The sequence below is a fragment of the Labeo rohita genome, chromosome 23 (genome assembly GCF_022985175.1).
Source record: "Labeo rohita strain BAU-BD-2019 chromosome 23, IGBB_LRoh.1.0, whole genome shotgun sequence".
NCBI lineage: Eukaryota > Metazoa > Chordata > Actinopteri > Cypriniformes > Cyprinidae > Labeo > Labeo rohita.
The window spans coordinates 29622347-29646010 of record NC_066891.1 but is presented as its reverse complement, the minus strand read 5'-3'; the positions used below and the strand labels follow the sequence as shown (position 1 = coordinate 29646010).

At 35.3% G+C, this 23664-nt stretch overlaps 2 protein-coding genes across 3 annotated transcripts in view; one reads left to right on the top strand and one right to left on the bottom strand.

Annotated features, from left to right (window-relative positions):
• Positions 1-23664, top strand: part of snai1b (snail family zinc finger 1b) — a 478512-nt gene that overhangs the window by 132797 nt on the left and 322051 nt on the right. The window lies entirely within an intron of this gene.
• Positions 1370-22489, bottom strand: LOC127154627 (NACHT, LRR and PYD domains-containing protein 12). 2 transcript variants are annotated; one of them, XM_051096287.1, is made up of 17 exons: positions 21912-22489; positions 21687-21748; positions 20884-20973; positions 19308-19409; positions 18183-18240; positions 16239-16446; positions 14217-15966; positions 13438-13611; positions 12936-13109; positions 10551-10724; positions 10165-10338; positions 7666-7839; positions 5988-6161; positions 4605-4778; positions 3728-3892; positions 3019-3085; positions 1370-1965 (listed from the first exon to the last, which is right to left on the bottom strand). In XM_051096287.1, the coding sequence occupies exons 2-17, from the start codon at positions 21737-21739 to the stop codon at positions 1747-1749; spliced, it is 3930 nt and encodes a 1309-aa protein (XP_050952244.1). In that variant the 5' UTR covers positions 21740-21748; positions 21912-22489; the 3' UTR covers positions 1370-1746. The 2 variants fall into 2 exon arrangements, with proteins under 2 accessions (XP_050952244.1, XP_050952245.1); XM_051096288.1 differs by having other exon boundaries at positions 21687-22489.

Here is a 23664-nt window from a genome sequence, read left to right as displayed (position 1 = left end):
ATTTTGTCTGAGCTATGAATTAAATATAATTTTCAAATTTTATTTGTATAAAATTTTCTTGTTTTATTTGTCTTATCTTATTATTTTAGTGGATAGAATAAGTAAGTTTTGGGCAAATTAATTAAAATTCTGTTTAAGCCCCATATCCTCGCAACTTAGGTTCTTAACTTTTTGTGGTACATGTGTAGCAATTCATCTCAAAAGGGAAGTGTGTAATTGTAAATAATTACAATTAATTATGATTAATTACAATTATTTATATCAGTTGCTGGTAGTAACTGTAGCTGAATTAAATTGCCATCAACTAATCTGTTCGTCCAGCGAACATTCAGGGTAATTTCACATCAACTCTAAGAAAGGATATTTTCATGGCCACAGAAAATAACCCTCTTACAGTACTAACGCATTAGAGCATGTAGCAAGATCGGAATTGTAGAAGGGACATTACTCGCAAGCGGTGACAGAATCAGAATATTCATGTAGTTTATACACAAAAGTTTTATTAACTAAGCACTAACATAAACAAGTCTAAACAAACAAAAATACAATTACTCATACATGGGGGAAGGGCAAGTGAGACTAGATGAATGAAGCCATTAGAAAAACAGGGAGTGGAGTTATGAAAGATCTGTTAACTGCCTGAGTGATCACCTGAAGTATTAAAATCGCTAAACTAAAATGGCATCGTATGATGCAGCATGCAGTACAGCATCATTGACATGACGGGAAACCCCATGGAAATTTTACTGTGTTTGTGGGCGGGCAAGTTGTTCGCGACGTAGAACATGGGTGAACATTATGCAAATGTGTTGCTTCATGACGTATAGCCGTAACAGAAAAAGATTCAAATTCCTGACTACTCGTTGAGGCGATTGTGAACTGACTCTTTTTTTTTGATAGACAATAACTTTATGTATTGTGCACTGTCGGCTTTACAACTTTGCAGATAGTTTATGTTCACATATGCTACATGACACACTGCATGAAAGGTCATATTTGAAAAGGCATAATAGGAGCACTTTAAAGATGAAGTATGGAAGGACAAATTTTTTAACTTTTTCCATACTACTACAGTTTGCACTCATGCTGCCCATTGGTTTGACTACATCAGAAATAAGTTTCCCAGTTATGAGGAGAACAAGAAACTGACTCCGATCTTCAGTGGCACAGGATAGATGATCATTTCTTACTCTACTGCACACAGAGAAAGATTTTACAAAAAAAAATAAAAAATATATATATATATATAGAAGGGATAGTGAAAGATAGCTAAATCTTCAGAACTTGGAAAAAGAGGCTTTTCTGCATTAGGTAAGATATGTTTTTTTTTTTTTTTACTCTTTGTACAGCGGTCATGGTTAATTCTAAATTCTATTTTTAATGCAGAATATATGTTATCTAAATATATAAAATTTAGAACATACAAATTGCTTATGGCTCGTCTGCCAGTGGGTGCCCCCCATGCATAAAAGTGAAATTGCTTATGCAAATGATATGCATTCCCAAATATGTATACATGTATACATATGTATACCTTTTTCATGCATAGTTACTTTTCATACTATTACTACTATTATTACTACTATTAATTATTTTCAGGATCTTAGGGCAGGATCTAGGGCTGTATTGATTAGTGTCACATCTATTCTTCTTGAGGGCGGTGCTGCAACTCCCTGCCCTTTGTAATCATGCAGATCTTGACAGTGCTGGTGTTATACTGTCCCAAGTTAAATGAGAAACCCTGGGTCATATCTGGGTCACCGATGAGACAGTGTGACAACCCAGATCTGGTGGTTTAAGATTGTCCTGGGCAGTTGAAGAGCTTAAATTGACAACATAATCCTTGTGTATGAAGCTGTTAGAATGACTTGGGATGCCTCCACATTGCAATAATATACACAGCATATCTTTTAAATCTTCTGTCTTGTCCAGGACACCCCTCAGTGTATTTACCAGTTGAAGCATCTGGAATTGAGACATGAATAAACACTTAAATAGACTCATCAAAAGATATCTGATTAAGATAAACAGGAATAATGAAAGATTATGGTCACGTTTGTGTTATCAGAACTATTAATTTTATATATGTGGTTCAGTGACAAAAAGGATGTCTGAGGTAAAGAAAAGAAACAGTTTAGTTCACAATGCACGTCAGGTTCTTAGATATTTAATATTTTTAATTATACATAAAAAATAAATGCAGAATATATGATTTAATGAATCAAGTGTCAAGTAAGGTAACCTTTAAGTAAAAAGTATTATTTTTTTTTCTATTAAAATATTTTCTGTAGAAATTCTGTATTAAAATATAATTTTCTGACAGCGTTTTCTCTTTATTACAATCTCTAGACAGTTACGTCACCAAAACATTTTTTACTTGAAAATTAATGGCTTTACAGAAGAAGTGCATTCAAGTAATGTAATATATCCAGAAAACAATCAATCACAGACAAATCTGTTTATTTCTTGAATGCAGTGGCCAATCAGATGTGTTTAACCACTCACCGCTCAAATTGCCAGAGTTTTGTTTAGAGCTTTTTTTTTTTGTAACAAACAATGTGTATACACAATGTAAATAATACATTTATTAAGCAGTGTAGAGAGCTTCATTGATTATAACAAAACTTTATGAGATGAAATGAGTAAAATGAGTGACAACTTTTTAGTGACTATAAATGCAGCACTCTTTGCGTGTGTTCTTGGCTATATATAATCCAAAATTTATAGAGGCTAAGAGGACCAACATAAATGCTGCAAAGTTTTGGGAGCTACATCTGCATATAAATGTGGGTTTCACTCTAAAAATTTCAATCACCATAACAAAGGATGGGACAAAAATATCGTATGTCAAAATAGATGTGCATGTATTCTTACAGCTTGACTTGATTGCATGTAAATAGGTCGCATCAATTTAAAAATAAAAAAGTATCACTCCTAAAAAACTGGTCTACACATATACGCTAGAAAAGTTAGTCAGTATCATATTTCACAGAAGAGTGTGCAGTGTATGATACGCACAGATTTTCTTTGGGCTTTAGAATGGGGTAGCCAACTGTGCTCCTGGAGGACAACCTTCCTGTGCCTACTGTAATGGAGTTTTAATTTCATGAGTTACTGTCAAGTTACTGTTGAAATAATAATGTTTTTTTTGACTGGTGTGGAGCTATTCAGTTATTATTTATAATCAATTAATAATATATTAACTAGTAACTTATGAACCATTTATTAACCACTAAGGATCTGTTTGATTATTTCATGATATGCTATTTTTTTAAAGATAACTTATGACAGATTTGTAAATTGTTAGCATTTTACTTAATAATTTGTGAACCTATAGTGATGTTTTGTAAATTATTAGTTCATCATTATCTAATCACTTGTAAAAAAAAGACTTAATCTAAACAATCTACAAAACATAGATAAAAATACTAACATATCACTTATTAATCGTTTATGAATGCATAGTCACGTTTTGTAAATGGTTAATTATTAAGTAATTATTTGTAAATTACTTGTAAATGAACTAACAAAACATGCACAAATTGTTAGCATATCACTTAGTAATCTTTTATAAATGTTTTGTAAATGATTATTTCATCATTAAGTAATTGCTTATAAATGACTTACAACGGAACGTTATTATAAAGTGTTACCTACCTGGGTTGCTTTGACCCTAAAACCTATAATAAACTATAACAAATAAATGTAAACATGCAATGAAACTCACTCTAGTTTACAGTGGGGATCGTCCTGTAGAGCACTTAGCAGCTTCACTCCATAGTCTCCTGGTTTATTTTTATTTAGATTCAGGTGTCTCAGGTGTGATGGGTTTGATTTTAGAGCTGAAGCAAGGGCAATGCAATCTTCCTCTGTGATACCACAGTTAGACAACCTGAATGGTGTTTAGATTAAAAAAACAAAAACAAAACAAAACAAAAAAAAAAAAACAATACCTTAATACCTTTTCTCTAAGCATTAGTAGACTGTGTGACCTGTATATTTTACCAACAACAGTTTCAGAGACATCTTTATATTATGTGTAAGAAATTATAATTGACAGCCTGTCAAAGATGCATAGCCAAACACCTTTAGAAATAACCATAATTATTCCTTATAGTCTTATTCTATTATTTTGCACAATATATCACAAATACTGTAAAACACTCACACACAACTAACACAGGTGCACAACCATAAATAAAGGGTTGCATGAGACTTGAGAACAACAGTGAATTTGCCACTACTGTGGAAGGTTAGAAAACCATGCATTTATGTTTCCTTTCCTTGCATCTAAGCTTTTCATATGCCAGTTTCACACATTATCTGTCCGGAGTCTGCATGCATGTGTCACTGTACGTATCACTTTAAATCAGCATGTGCAGCACAGCAAAAACACTTAGAGCAGAAACAATCACTGCACTGCACTATACTGCAAATGGATCATGTAAGAAACAGGTATTAAGATGCAAGGATGTTTATGAGAACAGAGGAATCAAAGCAAGACATATATGTAAAATGATCCTTGCCTCATCATAGTGTATATAGTGGATGCATGCTTCTTAATTTTATAACTTTTAACATCATAATAATATGATAACACCCACCATAGTTTCTCCAGCTTACACAGTGGATTTTGAAGTAGATCAGCGATCTGCTTCACTCCTGAGTGTCCTGGTTCATTATTGTTCATACTGAGCAATCTAAGGTGTGAGGGGTTTGATCTCAGAGCTGAGATCAGAACATTACAACCTTCTTCACCAATACTGCATTCAGACAACCTGCAGAGAGAATCAGAATACTTATTCCAGTGATATGACTTTCATGTTTCCACAATTTTATGCATTATATAATACAGGAGATCTGTATTTGTAATAGTAGCCTATGTTAAAGTGTCTGAGTGTTTTTGTCTATATAATGATCAGTTGAGTCCAGTGTTGCTTAAACCCCAACAATATTCAAAATATCTATAAATGTAATTTACTATTATATTATATTATATTATATTATATTATATTATATTATATTATATTATTTATATATTTTTAACCTTTATTTGTGTTGCAAAAATCACTGACATTTGACAGTACCTTTTGCTAGAAAGTGACCATTTTAAGTTTCACAATTTCCACATTGTGCAATAAAATTGTTTAATGCAATCTAACTGTGGATTCCCTGGTTGCGGCATTATGCTAAAATGCTTTACTTTTACACATTTGTCTGCACTTCAAACCCCATAATGACAAAATGAAAAACTAATTTGTGATGACTTTTCAAATTTATTCAAAATAAAAGCTGAAATATCACATTGACATAAGTATTTAAACCCAGAAATCAGTAAACAGTTGAAGGATCTTTGTTAGTGACTACAGCCTTAAAACTTTTTTGGGTATGAATTTTCTGAGAGACATTTTAGGTCTCTCGAAAATCAAGATCAAGTTTAAATTGGACTACTTCTGGGCCTCTCAAGGTCATTTACAGAATCATCTCAAGTCACACTTGAACTTTTGTGTCTCAGAAGGCTCTTTAATTAAGGTAACTCTGTATCTTCTGCTTTTCCTTCCACCCTAACTCAGTCCTTGCAGCTACACACCCATAAAACCATGCTACCACCACCATGTCTCACAGTCATTTAGTGAGTTAACACAAATATCAAGCAGTCTTTTGTGTGTCTTGTACTGAGGAGAGGCTTCTGTTAGGTGTAAAGCCCTGACTGGTGGAGTGTCGAAGGGTTCTGAATACTTATGCCAATGTGATATATTGGTGGTCTTTTTCCCACTTGCTCACCGTTTTTAGTGAACCCACCCTAAGTGATTCTTGTGAGGAAAAACAAACAAACAAAGAAAAAAAGGCGTAATTAAGGAAATTGTTTTTTTTAAAACAAAATATAATGTGAAGTGAAGTGACATGATCTTTTGGTTACAAATCTGACTCTTTAACCATTAGGCCACAAAAATACTCCTACTTATTACTGCCTATAAAATACTTACCGCAGTTTCACCAGTTTACAGTGTGGATCCAGCAGTAAATCAGAGAGAAGCTTCACTGCTGAATCACCTAGTTTATTATAGTTCAGATTCAGTTCTCTCAGGTGTGATAGGTTTGATCTCATAGCTGAAGCCAGAACTGCACAGCCTTGTTCTCCAATTTTGCATTCCCAAACCCTCAAGAAAAAATAAATACACTTCTTACTTAATCAAAGTAGACCAAATTTAAACTGATATGTCAATATAAAGTGATTCTTACATTGATGCAACCCTTTTTTGTAATTTACAGTGATTTGTGTTCTTTGAAGTGATATAAACACCCTATCATATTTTGTCTACTTCTGTGTAAAGACCTGTGTATACGTGTTTGTACAAAAACAAAACAAAACAAAACAATAAAAGTAGACTAAACTTCATTTAGAGACAGAATTAAGAGAAAATGCATAAAGAAAAGTCAGAAGAAGACATTTTTTAATAACTTTATACAGTCATTAGATCAGAAGCATCTACATTAAAAAAAAAAAAAAAATCTGTAAATACCTGGTCGCATGAAAACCCTTAGCAGTTTGATTTAAGGGTTTCCCTGGAGGGCAAAACATTCCTTATGCAAAGGATTGTTTTGAAGAGATTTGCAACAATCTTAATCACCCACAATAAACAGAACATAATGGACCAAACATGTTTAAGCTTTACTGTGACTATACAGATTTACTACAATATCTGAGTTATTGGGATTATTAAAAGGGTCTGGTGGATGGCATGCAGTGACCTAAAATTAGAGCATATTGTTTACACATTAATCACACATATAATTAATATGTACTAACTAATTAATAACTAATTAATCACACATATAATATGCTTTTATATTACAATAATTTAACATTCAGTCTTAAAATTTATAACATAAAGACAGTATATTTTTAATATTTGTTTAATGTTATTCTTATGCTCTTCTCTGGCTTTCTCAGTTAATTTCTTGGCTAACAAAAGAATAGCACATTTTTTGGTACAAGACAAAACACTGTTTTTGGGTACCTGACAAGATGTCTTGCTTTGGGTTTGGGGTTTTAGAAAAATCTGCTGACTAGTTGTTCCAGATAAACAATATTCATATTCTGTCGGGATATGAGGTCTGGGGCTGGATCTAATATTGTACAGAGAGCTGATCTAAAACCTGTGGCTGTAATGCCTCTGTACTGGATAAATAGTAGTGTAGTGGTTAAATGTGATATGTATGGCACTTTGGATACAGCTTCTGAGTCATCACATTCTATCATCGTAAATGCAAATTTTTGACAACTTTTCTACTTTTTCCACCTATTTTTCCTCTTTTCGTTTCTCTTTATAATCGCCTATATGTTGATGTCCTTTACGTCCATAAATTGTTGGCTGATTGGTGTTTGTACTATAAATTCTCTGTTTAAACATGGATAATAAGACTGCATGTAGATGTTGGTTTGAATCAAATATTTTATATAACCTTCAAGTTCCACCTGGTGAAGCTTGCCACCTGGTGAAGCTTTCATAAAGTCATGAGATTACAAGATGTGTTCTTAGGTTTACACTCTTCGGATGCATTGTGTTGTGAGTGTGAAAGAGCACACAAATAGAGAGAAATTTTCAGCAAACAGGACAGGAAAACATCTGTTTGATAATATAGCAAAATAATTACACTCACTTGAGTGTCTCCAGTTTACACTGTGGATCTTTCAGTAAAGCAGAAAGTTGCCTCACTCCTGCATTTCCTAGTTTATTACAGCTCAGATCCAGCTTTCTCAGGTGTGACGGGTTTGATCTCAGAGCTGAAGCCAGAGCAGCACATCCTTTCTCTTTAATACTGCAATTAGACAACCTACATCATGATGGAGAGAGAAAAAAACATTTACCATATAATGTGAATTTACCATTAAATTTAAAATGGACAAAATGATCCAAACTGTGTGCCAAAATAATATATGATGAGTTTATTTGCAAATAACGATAAATCCTTTCTTGACTTCTTGAGACCAATGTTATAACATTTCCTGTGTTTATATGGAAAGTTCATTATCACTATTAGTTGAGCCACTGGCATGGCTTACCCCAAAGCATTTGGTACATTTTACCTTGCTGTGTTTTTAGTACCCTAATAAACACACCTGAACCAGCTAATCAAGGTCTTCAGGATTACCAGAAATTTTAGTCAGTTATACACCTTTATCAGCATATGTTGCATTAGATTTGTCTCTTGTCATCTCTGAGAGAATATGCGCCGTTAATGCAGCATTAGAAATCTTCGTCAGTTTTCTTACTTTCACTTCCTGTATAGTGAATTGACTGAAGTTAAGACCTTCACCAGCATTACTATTGCGCAAAGTTTGCACGTTGCTTGTGTGATATCCATTGGCTCGCCTTCGTGGTTTAAAACAGAAATATTTCCAATATTGCAATGTAACCCCCAAGCGGAGCTATGTATCCTAAACGCAGGGAGATGTGAAAGAGAAATCAACTTGATATGCCGTGATGTCTGAAACACGTCTCTGTGCTTGTGCACGCTTTGGGTGTGTGCAAGAACAGCGTGCAAGTAATGAATTAAGTTCTGTTTTGTTTCTTCTTCTTGTGGTTTTAAATAGCTTGAACGTGTAAATTGGCATATTAATCTGCGAATCACATGCCGAACGGTGGGGTCTGGATCTGTTCCGTACATATCACGGATCAGCTGTGATCCGTTTAAGCCCTAATAGGCTATATGACAGATCAGAACAAACTTTTAATTACTAATTTAAGATGAAGTCAAATTGCTACTCCATATCAATCGCATACAACAAAAGTACAGAATAATTAAAACAATCAGTTACCCACAATAAATAACAGAGAGCATCATATATATACAAATTTTCCCCAGAACGATCTCGCGACCCGGTAGTAATTCTTCCACGGCCCGGCAGTGGGTCGCGACCCGGTGGTTGGGGACCTCTGTCCTAGACCATGCGTACAATCTCTTTTGGAGTGAGAAAAGTAAACTGTTTTAAACTTTTTATTTATTTTTTTTTTTCGATATGCATTTACATTAAATATTCCACTCTCATTAATAGAGATAAGAACTGAAATTACAAAAAGTCATTACGCAGAAGATAAAAAATATATTAATTTAGACATAGTGGATGCGTTTGATCACTTTTTCTGTGGCATGCAATGTTTTAATAACAACATGTAGTGCTGTTGGTGCACAATAATTCATATTTAAACTAAACTGTAGATTTCTTCAGAAAATATTTTTAGCAAGAACAATGCAATGTGCACCTACTTTGATATTATGGCGGACCCTGCTGGATTTGGTGGTCTCTGGTTTTAATAGTTCCAATGATAACAGCTTACTGTACAACCACAGCTGCACAGAGGTGCTGATTTCATGTGAAGGCATCTCCACAACATTATGAAATATACCACTGTATTTGAAGGATACAACTCGAAAAAAGTGGTAAGATTTGCACATTTCCTTCTTAAAATACCTTTAGGTAATGTGCCGTGTCAGACAAATTTACACTGCAATAAATATAGGACTTTTTCCACTAAAAATAGATGTTCACCTTATCAGCATAACTGCATAAATCTAAATTAATTTGAATTGTTTAAAACAATCGAAATACCACTGACCACTGTAAAAGAAAGACCAAGTTTTGTTTTTATGGATATTCTCTTATATTTTATAAATAGATTTTTTTAATATCATAAAATTAATGTGTATGGCACAAATGGAATAATACTCCTTGTCTCATATTTCCTTATGTCTTGTACCTTTGACAGTGTTAAACGCGGTGTTGCGTGAATTGAAATGTGCATGGAAATGATATGCAGATGAGGTTATGCATAGTAAAACTAGGCGTTGTAAGCTCCATATATGGTGACTCAGGGGAGGAGACACGGTGGAGATGCACGTATGCACAATCTTACCCTGACCGGGATTTATAAAGGAATTTTGCGCAGGTTCTGGCGTACCTTTTGTGCGTACACAAAATCTAGCTTTTGTGCATGCATACACTTTTAGGAATGAAAGTTTTATAAATGAGACTCCAGGCAACTGTGTTTGTTCATGTTGGAGGTAAAGTCTAAAGAAACAGAACTGGACACCTCTTGTCTATGTGAATCAATCTGTGTTATTATGCAACAATAAGAAAAGGAATTTATGAATACTGACTTAAGTTTCTCCAGTTTACATTGTGGATCCTTCAGTAGAGTAGAAAGAAACTTCGCTCCTGACTCCCCTGGTTCATTGTAGTTCAGATTCAATTCTCTCAGGTGTGAGGGGTTTGATCTTATAGCTGAAATCAGAGCAGCACAATCTTCCTCTCCAATACTGCAGTTATCCAGCCTGTAAAAGAAATCCTGACACTAATAACAATTCTTATTAATCCAAAGTAATGAATAAGAGCAAAATAATACTTATTAAGTACATGTGTTTATGCATAAAGTTTCCTTTAAAATTAGGGTATGAGAGTTACTAAAATCACTATGAAATAAATAAATTAAAAGTACCATATTAACTATTAATATTAGAAAATATAATAAACACTCTGCACTCACATTAATTTAATCATTTTACAATGCTGATCCTTTAGTAGAGCAGCAAGTTGTTTTATTCCTGAACATCCTGGTTTATTATAGTTCAGATTGAGTTCTCTCAGGTGTGAGGGGTTTGACCTTAGAACTGAAGCCAGAGCAGTACAGCCTTCCTCTCCAATATTACAGTCCCACAGTCTGCAGAAAGAAGGAAAAAAGCTTCATACAATCCACACTGCTTATGTGCCCTTGAGTATAAATTTTCATATAACACATTAAAGGAATTTAAGGTTCATCAATTAGAGGAATATTTGATACAATCTAAACTGAAAATAATACTTGTCCCCCTGTTTTTAGAAATAAATAAATAAAACAATTAATTTATTTGATGTTGTCAGTGCTTGCAAGGAGTTGAGGAATCTAAATACTGAGAACAAAGCTTCAAATAGAAGAAAACTAATCAGAAACCATTGACATGAAAATGAGTAACTATCATAAACAGGCAAATAGGCACAGGAACTAAATCTGAAATTAAAACTGAGATTACTACAAGAATTCTGAGTTACAGAAAAGGTTAATGGTTAATGGTCAGTGCCTCAAGATATAGTGCAACTACACTCACGCCGACCAAGTTCAATTCCCACCTCAAGATCATTTGTCAGTTCAGCTCCCCTCTCTCCACCCAGTACTTTCTTGTCATCTCCCTACTGTCCTCTCACAATAAAGGCATAAAAAGCCTATAAATATAACTTGTCTACATGTCTACATTTCTGTTAGGGAGGTAGAGGGATGCCTAAACAACTGATGGTGAGCAGCTCCTTATATGCCCCAGCAATTAATTTTAAAAATCAGTCGGGATCACTCTTCTCCAATGTATATTTAGGAATTGCACTTCCCTTAACCCTATGATGTTTCAATCAGACCCATTGCCATGGTATATAAAATCAGGCACCTAGCCATGCAGTCTGTATTTATAAATATTCATGAAAAAAAAATAGGGAAGAGCTCAGTGAATTCAAGTATGTTACTATGATAGGATGCCACCTTTGTGAAAGTTGGTGAAATTTCATCCGTGATAGATATTCCACAGTCAACTGTAAGTGTTATTATTAGAAAGTGGAAGTGTTTAAGAACAGCAACAACTCAGCCTTGAAGCGGAAGACCATGTAAAGTCACAGAGCAGGATCAGCAAGTGCTGAGGCACTTGGTGCATAAAAGTTGCCAACACTTTTCTGATTCCATAGCTGAGGTGTTCCAAACTTACAGTGGCATTACATACAGTAATATTAGCACAAAAACTGTTTCCATGGCCAAGCCTTACATCACCAAGTACAATGCCAATTGTTGGATGGAGTGATGTAAAGCATGCTGCCACTAGACTCTGGAGTGGTGGAAATGTGTTCTGAGAATTTTCTGTGACAATTTACGCTTCTCTTTTTGGCAATCTGATGGCTGAGCCTGGTGTCAGAAAGTGAGTTTTGCCATTAAAATCATTTTAAATTTCTTGAATGTTGATGTTAGCTGGAAGCTTGATATTAAAATATGAGAAATAAGCAGCAGTGCAGGCTGTCTTCTAACTCGGATAAACTCTGTAACTTTGTTCACGACCACTCCTTAAGCCCCAATTGGCCTGCTTTGGATCAAAGTATTCGAAGGTGACAAGCGACTGGATTTGGCATGCACTAACATGCTAGCAGTATTTTTAAGAAAAGGAGGAAGTTTGTTATCTGATGGATCTGAAGGATTTGTGAGATACTGTTAACCTGGAGAGCCTCTTAATGTATTATGAACACAAGGAAGACACAAATGTAATAAAAGGCATGTTATTACAGACTTTTGTCTTTCAAACACAAATTCATGTTATTTCTTATTTACATGTAATGGAGGAATTCCCAAACCTTTTTGGCAGCCTAACCTTTTTCATCTAATATATTTACTTGAAGTACAACTGTAAGATCTTTAGTAATAATTGAATAATCAACACATTTGCATGTTAACAGTTCATTGACACTGGGTAATGGTCACATTTCATCTTTTTATTGACCGAATTATTTTATTTTAAAATGATTTATTTTCATTTTCTATTTTTAGATTTAAGATTTTAGATTTTTATTAATTATTAGATTTTCATCTAACTCATGAACCACCTGAGCGTTTCTTCACAAACCCCAGTTTAGCAAACCTTAATGCAATGTGATGTTTAATGCACTTCATGTTGTTAATTACACAGAATTACACAGAATAGAATAGTATATATATATATATATATATATATATATAGTCAGACTATATTGCCTAAAATGTAATATGTAACTAAACTACAAATTTTGTCATGTAATTTGGAATCAGTATAAGACAACAGTTTGTATGTGTTTGTGTTGACAGAACTGTGTAATTATCAAAACTTACTGCAGTTTCTCCAGTTTACATTGTGGATCCTTCAGTACATCAGAAAGAAACTTCACTCCGTTGTCTCCTGGTTTGTTCCAATTTAGATCCAGTTCTCTTAGGTGAGACGGGTTTAATCTCATAGCTGATGCCAGGGCAGCACAACCTTCCTCTCTAATTAGGCACCTAGAAAGCCTGCACAGAAAAATGAACAGTTCTTAACTAGCCTGCTTACAAAATATCTATTGAGAAAAACATGTTTAGATTAAAAAATAAATAAATAAAAGTCCTTGTGGAGACCAAAAATGTCCACACAAAGTCCAAATTTACTGGTATTACTATACTCGTGGGGACATTTGGTCCCCATAATGTAGACAATATCAGGTAAACAAACACAGGAAGCAGCAGGAAGTCTTTACATCTATAAATAAAGTTAATCAGGTCATAAATACAGTTGTAAACAAATGTTACATTCCTGTTTTCTGAGGCGAGTAAAACTTATGACTGCTTTGAGGAATCTTACTTTAATATCTCCAGTTTACACTGTGGATTCTTCAGTCCAGTAGAGAGGTTTTTCTGTCCTGAATCTTCTAGGTTGTTGTCACTCAGGTTCAGCTCTCTTAGATTTGTAGAGTTTGAGCTGAGAGCTGAGGCCAGTGCCAAACAACTTTTTTCTGTGAGACCACAGCCACTCAGACTAGGGAAGAAACAACCATGTATTCAGATGAAATATGTAAGCATTGTAAAATTGGCAGATTCTTTTCAGTCATCCACCACCTCATGCATGGGCTGACTGTAAAAAAAATAACTGAATCCTTAACTTTTTCTGGTCATATGTGATGTGGAGCTAATTACTATCTGCACAATTACATGTTTCTACATTTAGATTGTATTCTGTACTATACAGTGTTTGTGTATTGCATTGCATCATACAAAAAATTGGGTCCAACTTTATATTAAGTGGCCTTAACTAAGTACTTACATTGAAATTAATCATTTGATATATATTACATTGTACATACATTTTAAAAATACCTGCATGTAATTACGTCTGTAATTAATTTCTGTAATTACATTTATAATTACACTGTTGACCCATCCCTTACACCTTAACCCACCCTTAAACCTACCCATACCACCAAACCTCTCTCTAACCTTACCCATATCCCAACTCAAAAGCAGCAAAAGTGTTTTGCAATACAATATGAACACATTAAGTACATTGTTCTTTTTTTTGATGTAAGTACATAGTAGTTAAGGCCACCTAATATAAAGTGGGACCAAAAGTTGTAACATACTGACTCTGCTTTAGTAGATGTTTTCACTACTGGCAGCAGCCTTAGAAGACATTCCTCTGATTGATCATATTTGCTTAGATTAAACTCATCCAACTCTTCATCTGAGTTTAGCAACACAAACACCAGAGCTGACCACTGAGAAGGAGAGAGTTTGGCTCCAGACAGGCAGTTTGCACCTGTTTTACTCAAGTATGTCTGGACTTCCTGCACTAGTGAATGATCGTTTAGTTCATTCAGACAGTGGAACAGATTGATGGATTTATCTGGAGATAAATTCTCTCTAATCTTCATCTTTATGTAATCAACTATTTCTTCTTGGCTGAAGGACATGCTTTCTGTCTGTGCCAACAGGCCTTGCAGAAGAGCCTGACTGGACACAGACGTAAGACCCAGAAGGAATCGGAGGAAAAGATCCAGGTGTCCACTCTCACTCTGCATGGACCGGTTCACTTCATTTTTTAGAAACTCATTTATTTTTGGGTTGTGCTCTTTGTTCCCAATAAAGGAAACAAGCTTGAATAGAGCAGCAAGAAACTCCTGAATGCTCAGGTGCACAAAGCTGTACACTTTTCCCAGGTACAATTCAAACTCCTCTCTGAAGATTTGAGTGCAAATTCCAGAGTACACTGATGCTTCTCTGACATCAATGCCACACTCTCTCAAGTCCTCCTCATAGAAGATCAGGTTACCCTTTTCTAGTTGTTCAAAAGCTAACTTTCCTAGCGACAGAATATTATTCTGTGTCAGCTGAGGATCTACTTCATATTTCCCATCATATTTCAGAGACTTTACTTTGGTCTGAAAGATCAGGAAGTGAGTGAACATTTGAGTGAGAGTCCTGGGGATGTCTGCACTCTCTGCTTCACAAAGCATTCTTTGTAGAACAGTGGCTGAAATCCAGCAGAACACTGGAATGTGACACATGATGTAGAGGCTCCTTGATGATTTTATGTGTGAGATGATTTTTTTGGCCAAACTCTGATCTCTGATCCTCTTTCTGAAATACTCATCCTTCTGAGTGTCACTGAACCCTCGTACCTCTGTAATCTGGTTGACACACTCAGGAGGAATCTGACTGGCTGCTGCTGGTCGAGAGGTGATCCAGAGGAGAGCGGATGGAAGCAGATTCCCCTTAATGAGATTGGTCAGCAGCACATCCACAGAGGCCGGTTCTGTTACATCAAACAGGTTTGGATTTTTTGTGAAATCTAAAGGAAGTCGACATTCATCCATTCCATCAAATATGAACACAACCTTATAATCCTTATAGTCTGTTGATCTCAGTGATTTTGCATCTTTGAAAAAAAGACGAAGAAGCTCCATCAGACTGATGTTTTTATCCTTCATCAAATTGAGCTCTCTGAAAGGAAGTGGGAATATGAAATGAACATCTTGATTAGTATTTCCTTCTGCCCAGTCCAGAATGAATTTATGCACAGAAACTGTTTTGCCAATTCCAGCAACTCCTTTAGTCAGCACAGTTCTGATGGGTTTGTTTTGTCCAGGTAAGGCTTTAAAAATGTCATTGCATTTAATTGGTGTTTCCTGCGTCTCTGGTCTCCTGGATGCTGTCTCAATCTGTCTCACCTCATGCTCGTTATTGACTTCTCCAATCCCTCCTTCTGTGATGTAGAGCTCTGTGTAGATGTCATGAAGAAGTGTTGAGCTCATTTGATTGAAGATCCCTTCATTAATTCTTTGACATTTTTCTTTAAGTTTGGATTTAAGTTTTTGTTGACATACAGGGGCACATTCTAAAAAAGGAAATGACAACCAAAATGTATGTTCTTATTCACAAATATAAACTAATTGATAAAAAGCAAAAATCCTCAATGCAATTCTAATTTATAACAAACAAATCTTTTTAAATTTCATGCATTATTCATTGATTCTTATATTACTGATAGAACATAAAACACTGTATATAATTTGCATCCCTTTACCCAAATATTAATTTTGATTTCTCAAGTGATCTTTAAATACAGTGTTTTAATGTAATGAAATAGTCACATGATTGAGTTCTTACTGGTCTGTAATGTGTTTGCAAGGTTTGTCTGGTTCATCTCCCCCAGGACATGCAGTGCCATTTTCAGAATTCCCTGTCTGATTCTATCCTGACCTTTATCATCATCATCCTGCTCTCTCTCAGAGCATGCTGGGTAATCTGGACTCAGTAATCTCTTGAACCTCTTCAGCTCTTTTTTCATCAGAAAGATCATTTTGGGCTTAAGCTCCTGAAATAAGTGAATCACATTAATCACAGTAAAAATATTTAAAAGAGAACCTCCACTCAGTAAAAGACAGGCAGAACTGAAGGATCAATGTACACAAGCTCATTTGTGTTTAAATGAATCAGTCGTGAACAGCAGCATTGCAATTCCCAATAGAGAATACTCCTGGAGTACACAGGAGTTAAATGCAAAACATTGACACAAGACCAGGGAACTGAGGAAAACACAGGGCTTATATACACTGGGAATGTAATCAGTGAGAACAGAAACAGGTGTGAAGCAACTGGTAACTAAGGAAACAGATTAACAAGAGAACTTAGAACCTGAAACAAAATGACAACTAAACATGACAACTTAACAGTTACTTTTTTTTTTTTTTTTTTGCTTTAAGCTTACCATAAATGTACCATAATAACGTATAATATTACATGTTATGAAATGAAATATAAAATTATTTAAATGACTCAATTTATACTAAAAATGAAACTGCCAGTAGGTGGCAGAAAGTCAAAGTTTTTGTGACTGAGTAATTTATTCAATTGATTCATTTAAACGGCTGATTCATTTAGGAATGAAGCAATGACCTTCTTTATGATTGGGTTATTGAATCATTGACTCACTAGATTTGTTCAAAAGTGCAGATTCATTCATAAATGAAACACCAATGTGTCAAAGACTATAGATGCACAGCGGCTCAGCTGTGACTTTGTTTGGACCTATTTTTGTTGAAGACATTGAGCACAATCAGACAACGTTGTTACTAAAATGTAAGTCAATTAATATCAACTTTTGTATAAAGTCAAAAATGTATAAAATGTTGTATAAATGAAATTTCACATTTGCAAACTCCCTTTAGAATCATTAAAAAGCTGTCACAATCTCACAAACTTCCATTTTAATTAATGTAGCTTTCTACACCGCACACTGAATCTATTATTCATCACTACACTTTGTTTGCTATAATGAATGACAAAAAATTCACTCCTCTGACTCTATACATATATATACTATATATATATATATATATATATATATGTATACAAAGTCACTAATCTCTTTTTTACATTTTTATTTTGCAGTAGAGAAGCTTCCACAGTGGCCTGAGGAGCAGGAATTATTACAGTAGCTAAATTTAAAAGCAACAGGAGTGAATGGGAGGTCCATGTCATTAAATGAAAACAAAAGTGTGTATGTGCTTTCACCATGTGTATAATAAAATCACCACGAACACATGCTGTGTCCTAATTCACCTATTTCTACTATGCCTTATAAGTATATATCCTTTTTGTGAAGAAAAAGTATACTTTTGAGTGTGTAGCAAAAGACTGGCAAGCTTTGGGACATACTACCACATCATAACCACACCCCTGATACCTCTTATACTTATGTGAATTATGTCACCATAAACAGGCTATCAATCACCCTGTCATAGTTAACATCCTCATATACAAATCACATTTTATTTTATTAATTCATCGTGTTTGTAGTTCTTCTTATTTATGTTTGTAGTTCTTAAATGAATCTTCCTCCAAACCACAACGGGTTGCAAAGTGCAATATACTGGAAATAGTGACCACCCAAAGAATTTTGGCATTTTCTTTTTAACATACTGTGCTTTGCAACAAACATATTCTAATCACAAATAATTTTTAGGATGGATAGTACACACTTTGGGACAGAGAGATATAAACAATTTCTTGTAAATGTCCCACCCACAAAAACATAGAAAACACTCCTACCTTAAAAATTGAGTCCAACTTCTTCTTTTCAAGCAAGTTTGATCCAACCTGTTTGTTGCTGAAAACATTGGAAATTCTGGTAAATATTTATTCAAGCATTTAACACACAACACTACATATATGGTTGCATATGTTTTTTTCACAGTATAACAAACTTCAGCAGTGTTTCACAACTCTGTTTCTTGAGGGCACACCAACAGTACACATTTTTGAAATTTTTTCCTAATTAAACACACCTGTTTCAACTCATCAGCTTATCAGTAGAGACTTCAATAGAACAGGTGAGTGTTCCAGAAAGCAAGGTTAACTAGATCTTGAACTCTCAGTTAATTAATCCAAAACTTGCTTTCTCTAGGTACGTTGGTTCCAAAACACATGCAATGACTTACACTGATAAACATTATGACTAGTTACAGGTGAAGCAATGTTGATTATGACCTAACAAGGCCACATATTAAGGTATGGGTAGATTAGATGGTAAGCAAATAGTTCTCGCAAATCAGCGTTTTGGATGGAAGAGAAATGGGCAGAAATAAAGATCTGTGCGATTTTGACAGGGGCCAAATTGTTATGGCAAGATGACTGGGTCAGAATATTTCTGAAACTGCAAGGCTTGTGTGTTGCTCCTGGTCAGCAGTGGTGAGAATTTACCAATAGTGGCCTGAGGAGGGACAAACCACAAACCAGTGCTGGGCGGTGTACGTGTAATCCATTTACCTGGGGAAGTGATGGCACCAGGATTTATGGTGGGACGATGACAAGATGTTGGAGGGAATATAATGCTCTGGGCAATCTTCTACTGGGAAACCTATGGTCCAGCCATTCATTTGGACATGAATTTGACATGGCCTAGTAAACTAGTGTACTACATGTGTGTCGCATAACCTGCTTTCTGGAATAGCCCACAGAAATAGATGGGTAAGATAAAAGAGACACCCAAAATGTGTACTTGTGGTGTGCCTCCAGGAACTGGGTTGGAAAACAGTGTGATAACATATGTGAGTATTTTATTAGTATGAAAGAAGTTTCGTATGAACTACACCATTAATATTGCTTTCTTTATTCACAATTTTAATATAATTAATGGTTGAAAAACACTGTACTTAACCATGAGACTGTACTCACCTGACATCATCAGAAGATTCTCTAAAGTTAACTGGTGTGTCCTTTGATTCATCACTCTTCATGGACACACAGCTGGGCTCAGGAGATTTACCCTGAATTAGACTAAAACACAGCAACTGTTACACACAGTGGGGTCACATTTCTTCATACAAAATTAAAAAATGAAACTACCAACTTTATAGATTAAGGATGTCCCAACACAAATTGAGGCAAAATAATGCTGGCAAAAACCCACCACCACCTCCTTGCAGTGCCAGCTGCTAACAAGGAACCTTTGGAAATCCTGGTGAACCTTGATGTGTGACACATTGGCTGGTGGATCTCTTTCGTTTCATCTTATCTGCAACGCCGTCATCAAATTTGTTTAATCAAACTAGGGCAGGGGTAGGTAAGTTCGATCCTAGAGATCCACAGTCCTGCAGAGTTCAGCTCCAACCCTAAAAAAAAAACCCTCACCTGCTTATAGCCAGAGTAATCCTGAAGACATTGATTAGCTCATTCAGGTGTGTTTGATTAGGGTTGGAGCTGCACTCTGTCAGACTGGGGCTCTCTAGGACCGCACTTGCCTACACCTAAGCCAGAGCATCCCCCTAAGGCAACCTGCAAGACCCTTGCCAGAGCAATGTGGGATGCAAGGGCTACCTACTCAAGGCCAGGGCACTAGTCAAGTGTCTCTGATTGGCTTCTATCAGTATCTTAATGACCGAAGATGTGAGTTTGGCCCATGGAACCTTTTGTACATGGACAATGTAGCACTAGCGAACAATACCTGCCCAGTGCTCCAAGATCTAATCCAGCGTGACATGACCAGCATAAGGTCAAAGGAATAAGGCTTAACACCAAAAACACCAAATACTTGGAGTGTGGCACCATCAGAATTTTGAAGAAATTCACCCAATACAAATATCTTGGATCCCTTGTCACATTGGATGGCGATATCACCTCAGATGCCCGAGCAAGAGTCAATGTGTTGTAGTTGAAATGGAGACAGGTCACTGGGGTCCTAAGCGACAAGAAAATGCCAGAATACCTCAAGGTGAAGATCTACAGTCACCCTGTACAAGGCAGAATGCTGGTCAACAACCAAGAAGCATGAAAAGGCCCTGCATGCCATGGAGATGAAAATGCTCCAGTGATTGCTTGGACTGACTCACCTTGACCATGCAACGAATGAAGATGTCCAAAGAAGACTGGGAGTTGCCCCAATCACAGAGAAAAGGAGGAAGACCAAAGAAGTTGTGAATGGATAGCATCAGCTATGACATGCAGACCAAGAAACTCAATTTAGAGAAAGTCGATGAGATTTGGTTAAAAGACCTAGATTGGTAGCCTGAGGTTGTAGGTTCAATACCAGAAAGAATTGATCCATGGCAGGGCTTCACAATTAGAGAAATAGACCAATCAAAGTGTCCATGATTAAGAAAAGAATGAATATTTTATGAATCATGTTCAAAGCACATGTGCTAGGTTCTTAAAAATCTACCTTTGTATTTGTGTTGGTTTCAGATAATGTAAAATATTATTATTATTACTATTAATAAAAAAAAAACACTCCAAGCCATAAGACTGTATTCACCTGACATCAGCAGAAGAGTCCTTTAAGTTAACTGGTGTGTCCTTTGATTCGGCACTCTTCATTGACACACAGCTGGGCTCAGGTGATTCACTGTGAATGAAACCAGAACACAGCAACAATAAGAAGAGTGGGGTCATAGTTGTTTATACAAAATTAAAAATTGAACCACCCACTGATTTGGTTTGGCCCTAAAGAGGATGTTTCAGGTTTTGAGTAGCTAAATGAATAAAAACTCAAAAAGTTTGTAGGAGCATATCCCATCTACTATGTTATAATGCAGTAATAACAGAGACAGAGTCAAATGATTCAGTTGAGTGCCTTTGACTGAATTCATCATGTCCTTTATTTAACCAGGTAAAAAAACTTTTTGAGATGAAAAATCTCATTTTCAGAAGTGACCTGGCCAAGATGCAGCACAACATAATCAAGAAGAGAAACAAAACTCAATTTAAAAACATTTACAAGTTGATTCTTCCTTTACCAGCTCATTGATAAAAAAAATCTAAAAGTATTTATTGACGCTAAGGTCTGCAACTTCAATTTACGTTTTAAAAAATTGCAGTCAATGGACGCCGCAAACTGAAAAGCTTGTTTTCCAAGTTCAGTCCGTGCAGGTGGAACCAAAAGAGTCAGATTCAGGTTATAAACAGAACTAAATATCATTATACCGCATAATTTTTAACCTCTTGAATGGAAAATAGATTCTGAAATCCTTTTTAAGTTCAAATCTCAGCAATGATCACACACTTAAAAATACTGAGTGACCAAAATCAGTATTGTAAAAGTAATTGAAATTTTCTCACCTCTTGACAGCAGGTGTGTTTTGCTCCCCAAAGAGACTTCTTTTGGCAGCCATACTGTAGCACTGTTTTTAAAGTATATGCAGACATAAAGTATAAAAAGTATATGCTATTGGTAGTACTACAATGACAGTGGCACACTAAAGTATTTGGTTCGTGCACAAATTAAGATAAACCTCAAGAGGACGAACAGCTACTTTTATTTTACAGATATAAAATACAACTTACATTCTGTACTCACTGTGTGTTTCTCATTTGTCACAACTTGAAAATCTTCCCAACAGCATTTAGAAGTGTCTCATCGTATTACATTGCTTAAAGGTGGTTTGCTTTAGTTTAGTCAGTCACAGAATGACCTGGAGATGGAATCTCAACTTTCCAGTTTTACAACTAGCTTCAGTAGTTAGCATATATCCATGGGGTGGATACTATAGAAAATTATTTATAGGATAACAAAGGGGTGGCATTATAAAAGACTTAAAAATAAAATGAAGGAATGAGTTATCAATTTATTCACTAAACATAACACAGAACACAGTATCACAGCACATACTGTAAGCAAGGGGTGCCCAATCCTGTTCTGGAGATCTAATTTCCTGCAAAGTTGTCTATAACCCTGATCAAATACAGCTGAACCAGCTAGTTAAGGTCTTTATGAGCACTTACAGGTAGATTAGAGCAGGGCTGGAACTGAGCTCTGCAATCATGTAGAAATGGGAACTGTATACTAATGTTAGAAGACTATTCAGTTTGCTGAGATTTTTAAAAGGACACACTTATGGTGCCACCACTAGAGGGCGCCAAGGGTCTTGTTCAAACTTTCAGATAGTACATTGTGCATCTGACCTACTGTGGAAACCACTTTCATAAAACTTAAGTATGAGGGTCATTTGAGTATGAGTTTGAAAATAGCTTGTGACTGATTGTCACAAGAATGTAGGGGTTGAGTTTCATTTAGAATTGTAGACCTGAGAAAGAGCAGACTTGATTCTTACTGTCACAAGTGTCTTTGTCATTGTGAAGTTGTTTTCATTTGCATGACATAGTGGACACGGTTGAACTTTTATCAATGCTCAAATCTTAAATCTACTAACTTGTTTGCAAAGTCCACCCTATATTCTGCATTTCTGGCTGAATATTATAATACACATGACTGCTCTGATTTACACAAATATAATTTCAGTCTCATAAACAATGTCCCTGGCCAGTGTCAGTGTTTATACACTGCAGTGAGCAATGAATGGATTCACCTCACTCAGTCACAGTAATACAACCACATAACCATAATGTAGAGGACTGGGCTGAGACAGATGATATTTGTTGGAATTTGGACTGAATCCGAGTACTGGGTTGTCATGTCTTTGCATGGCGTTTCAATAACACTCAGTCAAATATTTTGTTTTAAATGTTGTCTGTCTATGCAAAATGCTGTTTCATACAACTAATTTTAAATTCATTCTAAAATGACATTGTTCAAGGGACCTGTATCTTCTATTAATAATTGTAACAAATATTATAACATTATATAATACTATATAGCAAAGACATATTCCATGTACATTCAAATATGACAAATGTCATTAAAAGTTATATGTATAACTGGGTCCTATGATTTGAAACTTTGAAATTTTTCGTAAGGCAACAATAATATTTATCATATAGTGTTCTGCTCTAAAACAAATTCCAATACACAGTAAAATCCACAGAGTAAAATTAACTCTATTCAGAGAACATTTGGTCCCTCTCTAAATAGAGTTAAATTAACACTGAAGCAGAGTTAAAGTTGATCAGATAATTAAGTGATCAATTAAAAGGTGATTGAGCATTAGTGATGAACACCTGCTGTTAACAAGCAGAATCAATGAAGAACAGAGAAACACAAGAACTACAACTGATTTCAGCCACAGATTAATCAACTGAAATAAAATAAGTAATTAAATCCCTCAAGATCTCAGCAGATGATGATTAAACAACTCCACAA

What these genes read in the sequence shown, in the direction of transcription:
- LOC127154627 (XM_051096288.1), bottom strand. Translation starts at nt 21,739, where the DNA reads ATGGCTGCCAAAAGAAGTCTCTTTGGGGAGCAAAACACACCTGCTGTC. An exon ending in AACACACCTGCTGTCAAGAG is followed by an intron (nt 20,974 to 21,686) that starts GTGAGAAAATTT and finishes TTTCATTCACAG; the next exon opens with TGAATCACCTGAGCCCAGCT. An exon ending in TGTAAACTGGAGAAACTTAA is followed by an intron (nt 7,840 to 10,164) that starts GTCAGTATTCAT and finishes ATCATGATGTAG; the next exon opens with GTTGTCTAATTGCAGTATTA.